This window comes from Hermetia illucens, chromosome 4 (assembly GCF_905115235.1).
Source record: "Hermetia illucens chromosome 4, iHerIll2.2.curated.20191125, whole genome shotgun sequence".
Lineage (NCBI taxonomy): Eukaryota > Metazoa > Arthropoda > Insecta > Diptera > Stratiomyidae > Hermetia > Hermetia illucens.
In genome coordinates, this window is record NC_051852.1 from 64,250,154 (window position 1) to 64,266,634 (window position 16,481).

The following is a 16,481-nucleotide window of genomic DNA, read 5'->3' on the forward strand; positions in this document are numbered from 1 at the left end:
ACTCCTCCTTTCTGAGAAAAATCGTGGACAGTGGAACATAACTTGCTCTGGGTCCTCAGGTGTGCAACCATATTCAAGACAAAAGGGGGAGTCATCCAGCCTGAATTGGTGCAGGTATTTCCTGTACCCACCATGTCCTGACAGGAATTGCGTCAGATGGTAGTTAATCTCGCCGTCTCGTCGCTGAATCCACCCCTCAATACGGGGAGGATTCATTTTCTTTTTCTCGGCGCAACAACCGGTATCCGGTCTAGGCCTGCCTTAATAAGGAATTCCAGACATCCCGGTTTTGCGCCCAGGTCCACCAATTCGATATCTCTACAAGCTGTCTGGCGTCCTAACCTACACCATCGTTCCATCTTAGGCAGGGTCTGCCTCGTCTTCTTTTTCTACCATAGATATTGCCCTTATAGACTCTCCGAGCTGGATCATCCTCATCCATACGGATTAAGTGACCCGCCCACCGTAACCTATTGAGTCGGCTTTTATCCACCACCGGACGGTCATGGTATCACTCATAGATTTCGTCGTTATGTAGGCTACGCACTCGTCCATCCTAATGTAGGGGACCAACAATTCTTCGGAGTATTCTTCTCTCGAACGCGGCCAAGAGTTCGCAATTCTTCTTGCTAAGAACCCAAGTTTCCAAGGAATACATGAAGACTGGCAAGATCATAGTCTTGTACAGTAAGAGCTTTGACCCTACGCTGAGACGTTTCGAGCGAAACAGTCTTTGTAAGCTGAAATAGGCTCTGTTGGCTGACAACAACCGTGCGCGGATTTCATCATCGTAGCTGTTATCGGTTGTGATTTTCGACCCTTAATAGGAGAAATTGTCAACAGTCTCAAAGTTGTATTCTCCTATCTTTATTCTTCCTGTTTGACCAGTGTGGTTTGATGTTGTTGGTTCACTTGTCTTCGGTACTGACGTTGCCACCATATATTTTGTCTTGCCTTCATTGATGTGCAGCCCAAGATCTCGCGCCGCCTGCTCGATCTGGATAAAGGTAGTTTGTACGTCTCGGGTGGTTCTTCCCATGATGTCGATATCGTTAGCATAGGCCAGTAGTTGGGTGGACTTGAAGAGGATCGTACTTCTTGCATTTACCTCAGCATCACGGATCACTTTCTCGAGGGCCAGGTTAAAAAGCACGCATGATAGGGCATCCCCTTGTTGTAGACCGTTGTTGATATCGAATGGTCTTGAGAGTGATTCTGCTGCTTTTATCTGGCCTCGCATATTGGCCAGGGTCAGCCTAGTCAGTTTTATTAATTTCGTCGGGACACCGAATTCTCACTTGCCAGAATGTCTATCGGGATCATTCCCATAATAACATACGCTGCCTCGCGTGATATTGTTCTGAAGGCGCTGCACACTCTTCGCACCACTAAGCGGTAAGTTATATTTACCCTCTTACGATTAATCTCATACGCTAGTGCTTCCTCCCAAACTGGTGCCGCGTATAATAGTGTGGAGCCAAACACTCCGGCCACAAATAATCTGCGACTGTATCTTGGGCCTGAAATGTTAGGCATCATCCGCGCTAATGATACGCTGGTATTTGCCGCTTTCTCACAGGCATAGTCCAGATGTCCCTTGAAATTGATTTTAGCGTCAATCATCACCCCTAGGTATTTGGTAACCGGTTTCGAAGTGCTGACGTGACCACCTACACGAATATTAACCGTATTCCTCTTGCTACGATTGGTAATCAAAACCGCCTCCATCTTTTGTTCCGCAAGGTCAAGCTAAACCATATCCAGCCACGCTTTTATGGCGCTAATGGTTTCGTTAGCGTACATTTCAACGTCTTCAGGTTGTTTCGCGACGACAACCACAGCTAGATCATCTGCGAAACCGACTATCGTGGCCTTCTTTTGCACGGGAAGAACAAGGACCCCATTGTACATGACGTTCATGGGTACATGGGATTTTGGCCTCCCAATAGCAGCTATATGAATGCAACTTTTTCACGGACCAGCCCCAGCTTCCAGCTTCACCGGAACGCACATCGTCGCATGGCCCATATTTTATCTGGAGGAAAATTGCCTGGTGGTCGCTGTGATTATAATGCTCCCTGACAAACCATGTCATTCTCCTCGCCAATGTGGTACTCAAATATGTCAGATCGATTATTGAGCCCGACCCTGTCCCACGAAAAGTGGAACTTCGAGTCCCTTCTCATAGATGGTCTGCGAGAGGAGGTCTTGTGCTGCCTCGCAGTGGTTGATGTTGAATTGCATCAACCTCATTTCTTTACTGCATTCAAGGCTCTTTTAAACACTGGGCATCTGCTGCTGCGTGCAACGTGCCGACAGCTGACGCCCTTTTTCTCCTTGCGAAGTATACATTCAGGCTCAGCCTTGCACTCCCTGGACATATGATCTTCTCTTCCACATTTTCTGCAATTTTTTGACCTGTTACGGTCACCGATGCATTTCGCCGCTATCTGGTCAAATGCCAGGCATCTAAAGCAGCGCTTGAGGGACATCTGCTCCCTGCGTCGGCAATCGACACAACCTATTTTTACCGCCAGCAGTTTGAACGCTGCTTCAGTTGGTAAGCTTATGCCATTTGCGTGCCTCCGTATGCCTTCCTCAGTCCCCTGATTGCGGAATCTTGCAAGCCAAATAGTCCGAACTACTTTTCTAAGGCGTCGCGGATATCCTCCGTGGTCGTGATTTCATTTTTCTTTTTCTTCAGCCTTTGTCCCGTGCACAAGCGGGGTCGGCTCGTCGTGATCGGCTTCGCCATTTGGCTCTATCGAATGCCTGATCTGGGTGCAATCTCGAGGCTTTCAAATCCCCATCCAGCGTATCAAGCCACCGTTGCTTAGGTCTGCCTTTTGGTCGTTTACCATCGACTTCGATGTTCAGACCAATCTTGGCAAGTGAATTCTCGTTTGCACGAATTGCGTGACCATACCATCGAAGACGCCTCTCTCGCAACTTTTCCACAATCGGTGCAACCCCATAACGATCGCGGATATCCTAATTTCGAATGTGATCTAAACCTGTGACGCCACTAGTCCAACGTAGTATCTTCGTCTCCAGTACCGCAAGACGCCGTTCATTGTCTTTTATGGTCGGCCAACACTCAGAACCATAGAGAGCGACTGGACGGACGACATTGCGGTAAATTTTAGATTTGAGACGTTCGTTGATACGTCGATCACAAAGAACACCAGCTGTGGAACGCCACTTCATTCAGGTTGCGTTAATGCGTGAAGCAATTTCATAACGCAGTTCTCCATTGGCTGATAGCGTTGACCCGAGGTATTTAAATCGCTCAGTTCTGGGCAGATCACTGCCGCTGACAGTGATTGTGACTGTTTCATGGGGATCGGTCGTCAAAAATTCAGTTTTGCTTAAATTCAATCTGAGACCGTGTTGCATGAGGCGATCATTCCATTCCATGGTCGTGATTTCATTAATATCCTTACATTGTATAACAAGCCTGGCCCGTACTTGCGCTTCTTCTCCTAAGGACTTCTCCACCTTGCCGAAGAAATTTTCAACCGTTTTGGACAGAGACTTCTTCAGCTCCAGCATCAAATCTCCTTTTTGGGAGCGTCTGATTCGGCTGACGTTTTCTCCATAGTCCATCAGCTCAGAATCGGGTTTGACCTTCCTGAGGATATCCGCCAACCTTGGTCCATGCTACTTTTCCCTTTTGGGGCTTTGCCTCCCTTGGGTCGATTGGAGCCGACGCCAGAGTTTCCACGATTTTGGTAACTTTGTTTGCCTTCCCTTTTGCCTGTGAGAGTCCTTTTTGCATTTTCGCGTCCTGTGAGGATCCGAAAGAATCGTTCGCGCCCACTCTACTCCTCTTTTCAAGCTTACCGCCCTTTGGATTTTGAGCGGATATCACTTGTGTTGCCTGGGTGTCGCTTGATTTCTTCGAGCATTTTGTTCTTCCTTGCCACCATTGTATAGTACATGAATGGTACGAATCATGTTTTTGATGGCTTGGTGCCCATTGTGTTTGTCCTTTATAAATTCTCTGTCTGTCTGTTTCCCGACTATTTATTAATTGACTGTTTAACCATCCAAGTTTATCCATGCAATAATATAAGATGTAATAGAAGGCATTATCGTCATCGTTATGTCAAGTGAATATTCTAACATAATATATGCAATACATTATGTGCTGGGTAATAATGGACCGAATATCCACTCTAATCGTTTTATATATGGAATGCACAAAAGTACCTGAACTACTTACCTTATTTTTATTTGAAAGTGAACTTCTTCACATTTGCTATAATAATATTATTGAATTCCTACATAGTGTGAAGCATATGAGGTTGTAGTCCTTTCATACCTGAAGCATCTAGTTTCCGGTTTCTCGAATTGTTTGCTATATTTTCTTTGAAAATTTTATTTTTTCCAAAGATACGGTGAATTACCAACTGTTTGAAATTGACTGGGTACCCCGCTTAAGTTCATCCTAGGAATACCAAATTGCGCGCATAATACTGGAAAGTTTCGTACAAATTCTGCTGTTAGTGTCAACATTATAGTATTTCAAAGTTACCAGTTTCGCACAAATTTTCTGCACCTTAAGCCATAGAAATGAGATGCTGACGCCATAATTAAGAAGAATAATTCTCATATATGAAGAAGCTACTTCTTCTCTACTTCTTCTTTCTCTGTTTGTCTTTCCGTGCATCTACTTTTCTTGAGGATGTGGGAATCTCCAAAAGGCCCTGGTCGGGACAACGAGCGCTCTATCGTCGAGGCAGCCCTGAAGGCGGGACTGACCCTTACGGCTGTCATTCAATAGGCTACTCTCAGTTAACGAGCGTTAGCTGATTTTGCCGTTCCCAAACTGGTACTACTATACATTGAGAAAGATCGAGCTGATCACCCCAGCTATGAGCAACGTGCCGTTCGGAATCATCCTTGTCTGCAGTGGATGATTTGTGGTACATTTAGCGTACGTGTTGCTTAATACTGAGCTTGGCGTCTATATCCCCCTTAAGTTTTTGATGGCCGGTTTGGAATTGATGATATAATCCTCAATGGGAATGCGGACATAATTTCTTTTACGGTGCTTGGTGATGAGAACATCTTCGGCTTTTCCCGCAAGTGTCAGACCAGAACTCTCCAGTCAATCCTTAACATCAGTGATCGCTTTGCATGATGAGCATCGTCGCAACCAATTATCACGAAATTTTGAAATGACTTTTGTTCATCTATATTCTGTCATTGTTTCCCCGTGTGTAGTGCAAATAATAATAGTAACTAATATATTAAGCACCTTGCCTAAGCTGATGATATCTGCTTACTCCCTCACCGAATAATCGACGTTGGACAAAGGAAACAAAGGTGAACTCAAGATAAATACCAATAAAAGCAAGTTTGTAAACCTGACGGAGCATCGCACTCTTCCCTTTTATGGGCCTATATGGGTCTTCTACTGGCCACACAAGAACTACTGAAAGAGGAAAGTCGTTGAACAGGGGGTAACAACGATGGAGAAAGGGGGAAAAAACATGGATGAACCCACAAATTGATTCCCAATACCAATATCTGAATACTAAAAAGGGATGCTGTCCTTCCAGGAGCCCTTCAAAAACACTCGCGGTTGACTCTGTAGGAAACTTTCTTCAAATCTGTGGAGACCAGGTGGAATGGTAGTCTGAACTTCATACATTGCTCTTAAATGCTTGTTGTGATTGTATTGAGATCCAAAGCGGAAATCAATAAACCTGTCGATCAAGGTCAGGGTTTTGTTTAATGTTTTCCTGTTCATTTGAGGTATCATTTGTGCGGAAACAGGAAGCACGAAAGTACTCTCCAATTCCACTTCTTTCACTGCCTGGAGAAAATATCCTAGGATATCATTAACAATGGAAGCAGCAGTTCTGTAGAAACTCGCTTAGGTGGTGGTGGTGGTCGAAATGATTTTGCAATTCGTATTAGCATGTTATGGTGATTAGATGCTTCATCCAGGGGAGGAGGAGCTTTATGAATTGTCATGCGATTAAATATTACGTTACTTATAACTGGTACTCAGCGGCTTCCTATACGGAAAACAACTTGTTATGAAGCCACAACAGCAGCCTCGGACTGTACGGATAATATAGCGACGAACCCGGCAACGACAAAGGAATAACGATTTGTGCATTTTCTCATGGAAAGTGCGCTCCCTGTACAGAGATTAAGCTGCTGAGCAGCTAGCCTATACCCTGTCCCAGTATAGGGCTGATGTAACAGTGTTACAGGAGATGCGTTGGACAGGGACCGGTTTCCTGGAGAAGACTCGCTACACCATATATTATAGTGGCCATCCAGTAAACCATGTGCTCGGAGTAGGTTTCTTAGTCAGCCAAAAAATGAAACCTGCTGCTCCCGGCTTTGAAAACGTAAGCGAACGGCTATGCACTCTGCGCTTGCGAGGCAAGTTTGGAAATATAAGCCTCATTAACGATCACGCCCCTACAGAGGAGGCTGCAGAATCGGAGAAGGATACCTTCTACGAGGCAGAAGAACGAACCCTCGAAGCCTGTCTCAGATATGATATTAAAATCATACTTGGGGATTTTAAAAGCCAAGTAGGGAAGGAGCCCGTATTCAGACGATACGTTGGTACCCATAGCGTATATCAAAATATAAATGATAACGGACTGCGGATTATTCAATTAGCAGTGTCACACGAAATGGTTGTTGGAAGTACCTGGTTTGCGCGGAAAGCGGTCCACAAACATACGTAGGCCTCTCCAGACGGGGCCACTTTCAACCAAACTGACCACGTGTTGATCGAACGCCGCCACCTCTCAGCCTTGATGAATGTCAGAACATATAGGGGGGCCAATATAGACTCGGATCACTATCTCGTTGGCATGGTGCTCCGAGCTCGAATAACAATACCACCTAGAAACCCCTCTGACAATCAGGTGAGAGTGAATACTGAAGCCATCCACAACACAACCCTCCGCCACACCTATAAGAGGGAAATGGATGCCGCAATAACCGCAGGTTGCTTATAGCTAGGATAGTTATTTCGACCCAGTTCTATGCAACTCCAGTTTGGGGAGAGGCATTGCAGGTCACATTTAATGCTGACAAGCTAAGTGCAGTCCACAGAAAAACAGCCTTAAGGGTGTGCTCGGCATTTGGGACTGTTTCAAATGATGCAGCATTCGTCATCTCTGGAATGGTGGCCATTGACATCTTGACAGATGGAATGAGAAAATGTGAAGTCTATATCTCCTTTATCGCAGACGAAGAACGCCGAAAGGGAGAGGTCTCTAAATAAATGGCAAGAGCATTGAGAATGCTCGGGAAAGGGTCGGTGGACCCACAGGCTAATCCCCAGCATCAGGGAGTGGTTGGAGAGGAAACACCGTGAGATTAATTATAATCTTACCCAGTTTCTCAAGGGGCATAGAGGATATCGCCAGTACCTGTTCAAGTTTAAACTAAGTACCTCAGCTGATTGTCCAAACTGCAATGGAATCCCAGAGGGCCCAGACCACGTATTCTTCCACTGTTCGCGATTTGTTGATGAAAGAAAGAACTTGGGGGAGACGGTGCTCATACCAGAAAAACTGGTGCGAAGAATGCTAACATGTCAGGAAGACTGGGATGCGGGCAACTCCATGGTCGCATCTATCCAGGCAAATTGCGAATGACAAAGGAGACTAGGAAAGCCCGGTTACGGACCCCGCGTAGAGACGATAGGTGACCAAGTTAGAGTGAGCTGACTCCGCCTCGTGATGTTGTGGCGCGGCAGGATTCGCAGCATTCGAAATTTATTCGAATGTTGCGAGTGCGAACAAAATCATTCATCGCACACTTTTTTGAGATCTTCCACTCCCTTGGCGTGCCACGCAAAGTGGATAGATCCGCGCCATCTATTTGCTCGCACTCGCAACATTCGAAATAAATTTCGAATGCTGCGAATCCTGCCGCGCCACATCCGGCAGGATTCGCAGCATTTCAGAGCCTCAAGTCCAACCCCAAATACAAATTTCGGGAGTTGCCCATCTTCGGCTCAAACCTCTCGCTCTGCTGCGAAGACTCGGAAAAGGGACCTCGGCCATACATTCCGGCCACATTTCGCAAGGAAGTGTTCCACGCAGTTCACGACTTGGCGCACCCCGGCATCAGGACAACAAACCGGTTAGTCACCGGAAAATACTTCTGGCCCTCCATGAACAAGGATATCAATTCCTGGGCCAGAGAGTGCATCGCATGCCAAAAGTGTAAAGTCTCCAGGCATGTAAGGAAAGAAGTGGGCTCATTCCCCCGCACTACCAAGCGTTTCCACACCATACACCTCGACATAATAGGGCCTTTGCGAGACTCGCACGGTTATAAGTATTGCCTCACAATCATCGACAGGTTCACGCGGTGGCCTGAGGCAATACCTCTGAAAGACATCACGGCGCAATCATGTGCTGAAGCCCTCTGTCGAGAGTGGATACCTCGCTTTGGCGTCCCTGCAGTGGTCATCACTGACCAGGGAATGCAATTTGAGTCCACCCTTTTCTCCGAGTTAGGCAAACTCCTTGGTTTTAAACGCCAGCGGACTACGGCATACCACCCACAATCCAATGGGATGTTGGAACGTTGGCACCGGACGCTGAAAGCCGCCATTATGGCACGCGACGACCCGTCCTGGACGCAAGTCTTGCCTCTCGTCCTACCTTATAAATATTTAAGATATTTTAAATTAACAATTCATATGTTATTTTCATTAATGTACACTTAACATTACTTTTTAATTCAACGAACTCAAAAAGACTTCTCTGTTCAATTCCCAACTTGATGTCTATAATTTGTGACAGGTCTCCTAAAACAAAATCATTCATCGCACACTTTTTTGAGATCTTCCACTCCCTTGGCGTGCCACGCAAAGTGGATAGATCCGCGCCATCTATTTGCTCGCACTCGCAACATTCGAAATAAATTTCGAATGCTGCGAATCCTGCCGCGCCACAATGTAATACCTTATGGTGGTTTCACGGGGCTTGGGGGTCCCACACGCTGGCGTGTCCAGGCCAGTCTCTTTTGTAGATTTCCACCACCTCAAAAAACAAGTCGGAATACCGGAAGCTCGCGTTTCGGGTATAAAGGTTTTGTGTTCATCTTATGTGAGAAACTTCAACGCACATTTTTCTGTCCGTATATAGCTACAAATCCAACATAATCCTTCATATTTTTCCAAACTACGAGACATACGTACATATTACAGCCATAGATATCACGCTCACCCTAAACAAACAAACTGGCTTTTACCGAATACTGTACACATATATGCACGTATATAAATTGATCGTACCCATATTTCCGATTCACTTCTTATATCTATTTGAATTAGGCACGCATCTATTATATACCTACATACACACATGTCTGGCTGACAAATAACTAAAAAACTAAAACAAAATAATTCTCTGGGACCCAATTCATAAGAACTCATTTCGTTGTGGTATTGACGAATTGATATGTGATCATGACGTCATGAAGGTTGTAGAGTGCACGAAATTCACAAAAAATTGTAAAGTTTCGCCCCTTATAACTTTGTTAATAATAGTTGGATTTTCTTCAAACTTGACCAAGCTGTGCATTATGTTCTTCATTACACGCTTGCCAAATTTTGTACTTCTGGGATGAACATAAGGGGGGGTGCCGGGTAAATTTCTAAAATGTGGAAATATACTATTATTAACTTTATTTGAGCAGATATCGGAACCGGATATATTTTGAAGCCTAGATTTCGTAGAGATGCACCACTATGATTTTTTTAAGATTTTTCGGTTGGATAGGTTCTGAGAGCGAGACCTGTTACATTTTTTGTGGGTCTTATTTTGAACCCTCACTCCCCTATGTTTCATCTAATATCAAATATTGAACCAGATTCGAAAAGTACTACTTGAGATCTTTCATTTGATATCCTACACGGCTACATTCTGTGAAAAAAAAATTGCACCCTCCATTCACATGTATGGCGAGCCCCCCCTTAAACTTAACACAAGATGGCACCACTTACTGCATGTAAAGGGATCATCAGATTACATACCCTCACCAATTTTCGTGACAATCGGTCTAGTCGTTTCTGAATAAATCGGGTGTGACAGACAGGCAGACAGACAGACAGACAGACAGACGGACAGACAGACATCGTCTCGATTCTAATAAGGTTTTGTTTCACACAAAACCTTAAAAAAGGAGATATCACACAATGCAGCAATTATAGAGGTATCACGCTGGTGAGTACCATCTATAAGATATTCTCCGCTATCTTGCTAGGTCGGATAGCCCCATACGCCCGAACATCATTGGCCCATACCAAAGAGACTTCACTCCAGGCAATCAGCAACACATCAGATTTTCTCTCTGGCGCAAGCGATGCAAGAACTGTTGGAATATGGACATCAATTGGACCATTTTTTCATCGACTTTAAAGTCGCCTATGATAGCATAGCCAGGGTAAAACTGTACACGGTCTACGACAAGGGGATGCCCTATCATGCGTCCTCTCTAACCCGACCCTCGAGAAAGTGATCCATGATGCTGGGGTAAATGCACGAGGTACGATCCTCTTTAAGTCCACCCAACTACTGGTCTATGCTGACGATGTCGACATCATGGGAAGGAGCGACCCGGGACGTACAAACTGCCTTCATCCAGATCGAGCAGGCGGCGCGAGATCTTGGGCTGCTCATCAATGAAGGTAAAACAAAGTATATGGCGGCAACGGCAGTACCAAAAACAAACCAACCAACAACATCAAACCGCACTGGTCAAACGGGATAGAAATTGAAGACGAGGCAGATCCTGCCTAAGATGGAACGATGGCGTTGCTCAGGACACGAGACAACTTTTAGGGATATCGAATTGGTGGACTTCGGCGCAAAACCGGGATGTCTGGAATTGCTTATTAAGGCAGGCCTAGACCGGATACCGGTTGTTGCGCCGTTGATGGTGATGCTGATGATCTGCTTCTTGACGCATTCACAAGATCCCTTTCGAGGTTAATAACGACGTTTTTACTTTTACGCACATAATGAAGACAACCATGAACACAACCCGAAGATGAATCGCTGATCGCGATGTGATCCTTCTAATTATATGTTCGATGTCGGTGAGTTTAGATCAAATTAACCTTGTAGCAAGTATTGGCGAGGCTGTGGAAGCTGCGAAAATCTCCAAATGCCTCACGGCTCTGGTTACCGCTACCAAGAACATGTTTCCCCATGACATATCCGAGCAACGTGATGTCGGAGCCACCTGTTCATTTATATCAGTCGTAATGTTACCTATAGGAAGTCCCTCCGTGACTGTGTTGATTGCTCGTGGAATACGTTCTTTTCCTAGGCCCACATCAAATTCAAAATGGTAGTAATATACTATTATTCACATTATTTAAAATGTGATCAGTATGAGCTACATTTTGGTGCCTAGATTTTACATAGGGGCATTCTCATTAGTTTGGTTCTGACTTTTAAGTTGAGTTGTTCTGAGAATGAGTCCTGCCTCATTTTGAATATGTCCTTTTCACTTGCATGGGCACCACCTTAACTACAAAATTATGCCTTTCATTGTTCAGGCGGCATTTCATAGTCTGTGTAATTCGATCAAATTTCATCCCAATAAGATTCTGAGGAAAGAGCATGTAATAAACAGACAGGTAGAAAACAGAATATTTACATTCCAGCTGCTGCAGGTGTGGGGAGCTCCCTTCAAACTGTACCTAAAATCATACTAATAACTTTATGTGAGATTTGATAGTTGCTATCAAATTTCGTTTAAATCAATGCTACTGTTTTCGAGAAAAATGTGAGGAATAGGCAGATAGTGAACCGGAAAAAGTAGCTACTTCATATATAATTCTTAAGTACTGATTTCAAGCAAGTCCAAAAGTGAAGCGATCGTGCCATCGAATACGCTCACAGAAAATTTGCGTTTTGATGTCCGACTCCAATGACACAGGTACTGTTGCTTTCAGCGGTAGTGACCTGCTCTGAACTGAGCGATTTAAATATTTCAGGTCAATGCTGTCAGCCAATGAAAAACTGCAATATGAAATTGCTTCACGCATTAGCGCAACTTGAATGAAGTAGCGTTTCACAAAATGCATTCTTCGTGGTCAACGCATCAACGAACGTCTTTTGCTCTCTTGGGTTGGAGTGGAGTGTTGGACGAATATAAAGGAGTTGCGTAGGACCAGTGCCGCAACATACCGCGATATCATCCGAAATAAGGATATCTGCAGTCAATATGGGGTTGCACCGATCGTGGAAAAATTACGAGAAAGGCGTCATGAAATTCGGATCAATGAAAATTCACTTACCAAGGTTGGTGTCAACATCGAAGTCGATGTGGAAAGACAACAACAACCACAATGATAGCTTGATACGTTGGATGGTGACGGGAAAGAATCTCGGCAACAGAATGGCGAAATCGATCAAGACGACGCACCCCGTCTCTGAACCCGGCAAAGGCTGAAGAAGAAGATGACGAAATACTGTACCGGTACAATTCGTTTCAATTATGATGTGAATATGTCATTTCTGTGGCTTAGGATGTTGTTAACTCACATGAAATTGATGACTTCGTTGAATTTCCGTTAAACTTCCCAATATTATATATTAGAGGTCTTCCTAGTCGGTTTAAAAGATTAAGTGATATACTATTGCTGCTCATATGTTGTTATACAGATCACTGGAGTATATATGTATTCCGGAATGGGATGTTTTTTGAAATTTTACACGGTCGAATCACCCCTAACTCCCCTATTTCCTAATGGATACGAGGACTTGCTTGAGCCCTTTCATTCGATGGCCACGTGGGTGCATTTAGAAAAAACATACACCCGCCCCCCCCTCTTTGCATAGATTTGCATAGATGGCATTCGCATATGACCATAAATCTCGACTGAATCGATATAGCCTTTTTCGAAAGAGGTACGTATGGACAGATAGACAGTGATAAAGTTTTGCTTACACAAAGCCTTCGAAAGAAGAGTTAGACAAAGGTCTTTGTACTCAGATTTGACATACTCAATTCCCAGCAACCATTTGTTGTGAGGAAAACAATCAGGCTATGTCCCCAAGTAAATTTTTTCACACCAGCCAAAATCCTTTAAAAATTTAAACTATTTTTCTTTAGGATGAAATTATTAAAATATATAAACACATCACCGGCAAATTAATACCAGAGATTCAGGGAACAACTAATATTACTGGTTTGAATAACGCAAAAGGATATGAATGCATCCTTCGGTACAATCGACGTGAACAACAGTTGGAGGAACAGGTACCGGATATGGAAGGAAGTGTAATGTATGGAAGACGACCACTAGTTTTACTACGTGGAACTTGGCGAGATGGAGTGGTCGCATCGCCCGTCAATCTTGTTGAACAGACATCGACGAATGTCACACACATAGCGGCAGATTTTCGTCTTATATACAAGAAGCCTCCAATACCAAATGGACGGGAACTGTACTGTTTGTCAAGTAGTTATAAGTATTGTAGTAAAACGTTTTCCTTTGAAGTTCTTACAACATGTCCAAATTCACTCATAATCTAAATAAAATGGAACAGAACTTAGCACCTACTGATTCAAGATTTAGAGAAGATGTTCGATCATTGATTAGTGGTTTCCTTTCAGAAAGCAATGAATTTAAACGAAGGTCTGCCTCTAGACTTCAGTCTTATGGAAAACTTTTAATTTCAAACATTATGTTTTGTAGTTTGGAACAAAAGCAATTGATAAGAATATCCAATGACACGAGTTTAATGCCTTCAAAGCAGTTTAAACCTACATGGTTTTTACAGAACGAAAACAATGAATGGATCTATAATGGCGAATATTGGCTATGCAAAGCAACTCAAGACTGGTCTAGATGTCCACAAATCTTCTGATTGAAAATATTAAATTTTGCGATTCGTAGTTTCAAAAAAAAATGTAAATAAACCATTTTTAGCATGTTCCGTAACTGTTTTCTATTTCGATTTTTGGTTGGAGGTGCTTCTTTTGAAGATTCCCAAGTATCTTTTTACAAAAAATATTAGGTGCATTGCGGCATCTGCCGAGATTGTCACAACTCGGAAAATACTCGTTGCTGCAAGAATCCAATTGGATCAGGGTCTTGAAGCGTGCTAGAGCACTTCATTCAAGACTATAATGGTAAACTACAGTACACTGTAAGATCCAGCGTGGTCTGCATTGCACCCGCCCAAGATTATGACGGACAGACTGACAGACGGACAGATACTCCTGTGAGGAGTGGCCAGATCTCCCCTCAGACGCGACCCTAGCTGGCTGATTGGAGCATACCTATTGATGTGTAAATATGTGTTCATGCACTTTTCTTTTCTGGCTGTGCATGGGCTAGTGTTTGCTTATCTCTGGTGCGCGGACCAAAACGGCTATCGGAAGGACACCCAGAAAATAAAACCAATATAGGACACGTAAAAAGGAGGAAACTTACGGTGCAGCGGCTCGGAATCCCAGTACCGGCGGCTTTTAGAATTGAGCAAGCGGGCTCCCGGGCGTCGATATCCCTCGACCGCAGTGCCTCAGTGGTGGACAACTTGGCATCTACTGCTACAACAATTTGGTGATTTAATACAAATTCTGGACGCTCCAAGTCAATATACAACATTCCTGGAATTGCTTCTTGAGCTATGGATGCTGAAGTGACACGCGGCAATATCATTTCCGGCTTCAAATTTACAAGGATATGGCCCATGATTGAATATATTTTGGACGACACTAACTTCATGCTTCCTGAAGTAATTGACAAGCCAGCTCCGGCTTATCCTGCTATGCATCCTGTTGAAGAAACCTCATCTATGGCTTCATTGAACCAGCAAGGACCGTCTGGAGAAGAGGGATTGAACAACAAGATGAAGGAGACACCAGGTCTAACAAGGATTTCGACATGTTCGACCGATTTTAACATTGGAAAAAAACTGACTTTAAAAGGGCTCTTGAACCAATTCGTCCTTATCCAAAGGCGGTACCGATTGCATCATCTAATAGTGGGAAAAAACGACGAATGACAGCCATTTTGACTGATCAGGCGACAATGGAACAGTTGACTGTTGAGTAAGCTGCAGCGCAGTGTAATCACTTCCTTTGTGCAGTATGTATATTGAAATAAATATGGATGTTTTTTTGTAATGACTTTCATCCATGAGGCACTCTTTAACTTATCTATACTTATTTGAGCTCAAAAAGTTGTTTTAAGGAGTTGCCGTCCTGGTTTACCATTTTGCCCCACACAAGATTGACGCTACGCTGCTTTCTAGATCAAATTATTTGTGTGAATGATTTTTTAAAAATTAAAGTGCAATTAAATTTTTGACAATGTAGACACGGAACTGTCATGCAATCATCATTTCTCACTGAGAGAATTACGAAACCTTTTATGCCTGAACTGTCTAGTTTCCCGGTTTCCGACTTGTTTATATTTTCTTCAATGAGTTTACTAGCCTGTTAGAAATAACAAATGTTGTTTTTGCAATGTTATCTTTCTCCTAACGAAGTAAATTACTGATCTCTTTCGAGCTTGTCCAGAATACTGTGAATGTTTGTCAAAGGATACTTGTCATCAAGAGTAATTTCGTTTAGTTTTCTATAGTCTACACATAACCGGAATTGACGTTCTGAATATCAGGCTTGTTTGTTGCAACAACTACAGGAGATGCGTATTACCTTTTCGATTTCCTTTCTATTTTCTGTGCTTCTATTTCGTGTACTTGTTTCCTAACTTCCTCTTCATGTTTAGGGGTTAACCTATACAATTTCACATGTATCGGTTGATCTTCTCTGCACCGCTATTACACATCACAACATCGCAAATGGCAGCATCACAATAAATTGGGCCAGGTTGGCATATTTACGCCGTTATATTTTTCATACTTGTAATGTAATGGAGATCTTTTTAAGGTTTTGTGTAAAACAAAACCTTATTAAAAACGATTCACTGTCTGTCTGTCTGTCTGTCTGTCACACGTACTTTTCTCCAAAACGGCTAAACCGATCCTGATATAGTCGTGTAAGGTATCAAATGAAAGGTCTCGATTAATTCTTTCCGAAACTGGCATTAGTTTTGGCGTGAATTGCAAAGTTCACGAGGAAATTAGGATGGTGCACTTAGATGAAATCTAGGCCTCAAAATATGTCCCATTCCGATATCTGCTCAAATAAACTTACTAACAGTATATTACCAACTTTTAAACCCCCCTTAAATTCATCCTAGGACTACCAAATCAAATGCCAAATCTTTCCATTAACGCCACAGTTATAGCAGTTCAAACTTAACAATTTCGTACGAATTTACTGCTTCTAAAGCCATGCAAATAAAATGCTGACGTCATAATTAATGAGAATAATTCACGTTCGAATGAAATATTAAAATTCCATTCATGAAGAATCTACTTCTCCCTAGCCTCTTTTGTATCCGTTTTAGGTTAAATTCTTCGCATTTGCTAATAATATTAAACTCAGAGTGT

The 16,481-nt window shown here is 43.3% G+C and overlaps 1 protein-coding gene across 4 annotated transcripts in view; it reads left to right on the forward strand.

The window, feature by feature from the left end:
- LOC119655302 (oxysterol-binding protein 1-like) overlaps positions 1-16,481 on the forward strand; it is a 358,882-nt gene that overhangs the window by 179,823 nt on the left and 162,578 nt on the right. Inside the window, exons 2-4 of one of the 4 annotated variants that reach the window (XM_038061127.1) lie at positions 13,126-13,460; positions 13,514-13,651; positions 13,712-13,952. The exons of 2 other annotated variants lie outside the window; for them this stretch is intronic. In XM_038061127.1, the coding sequence (XP_037917055.1) occupies positions 13,126-13,460; positions 13,514-13,651; positions 13,712-13,883 (645 nt within the window). In that variant the 3' untranslated portion in view covers positions 13,884-13,952. Of the gene's footprint in view, positions 1-13,125; positions 13,461-13,513; positions 13,652-13,711; positions 13,953-16,481 lie in introns of those variants that run through there. One more of the 4 variants, XM_038061131.1, reaches the window with a different exon arrangement.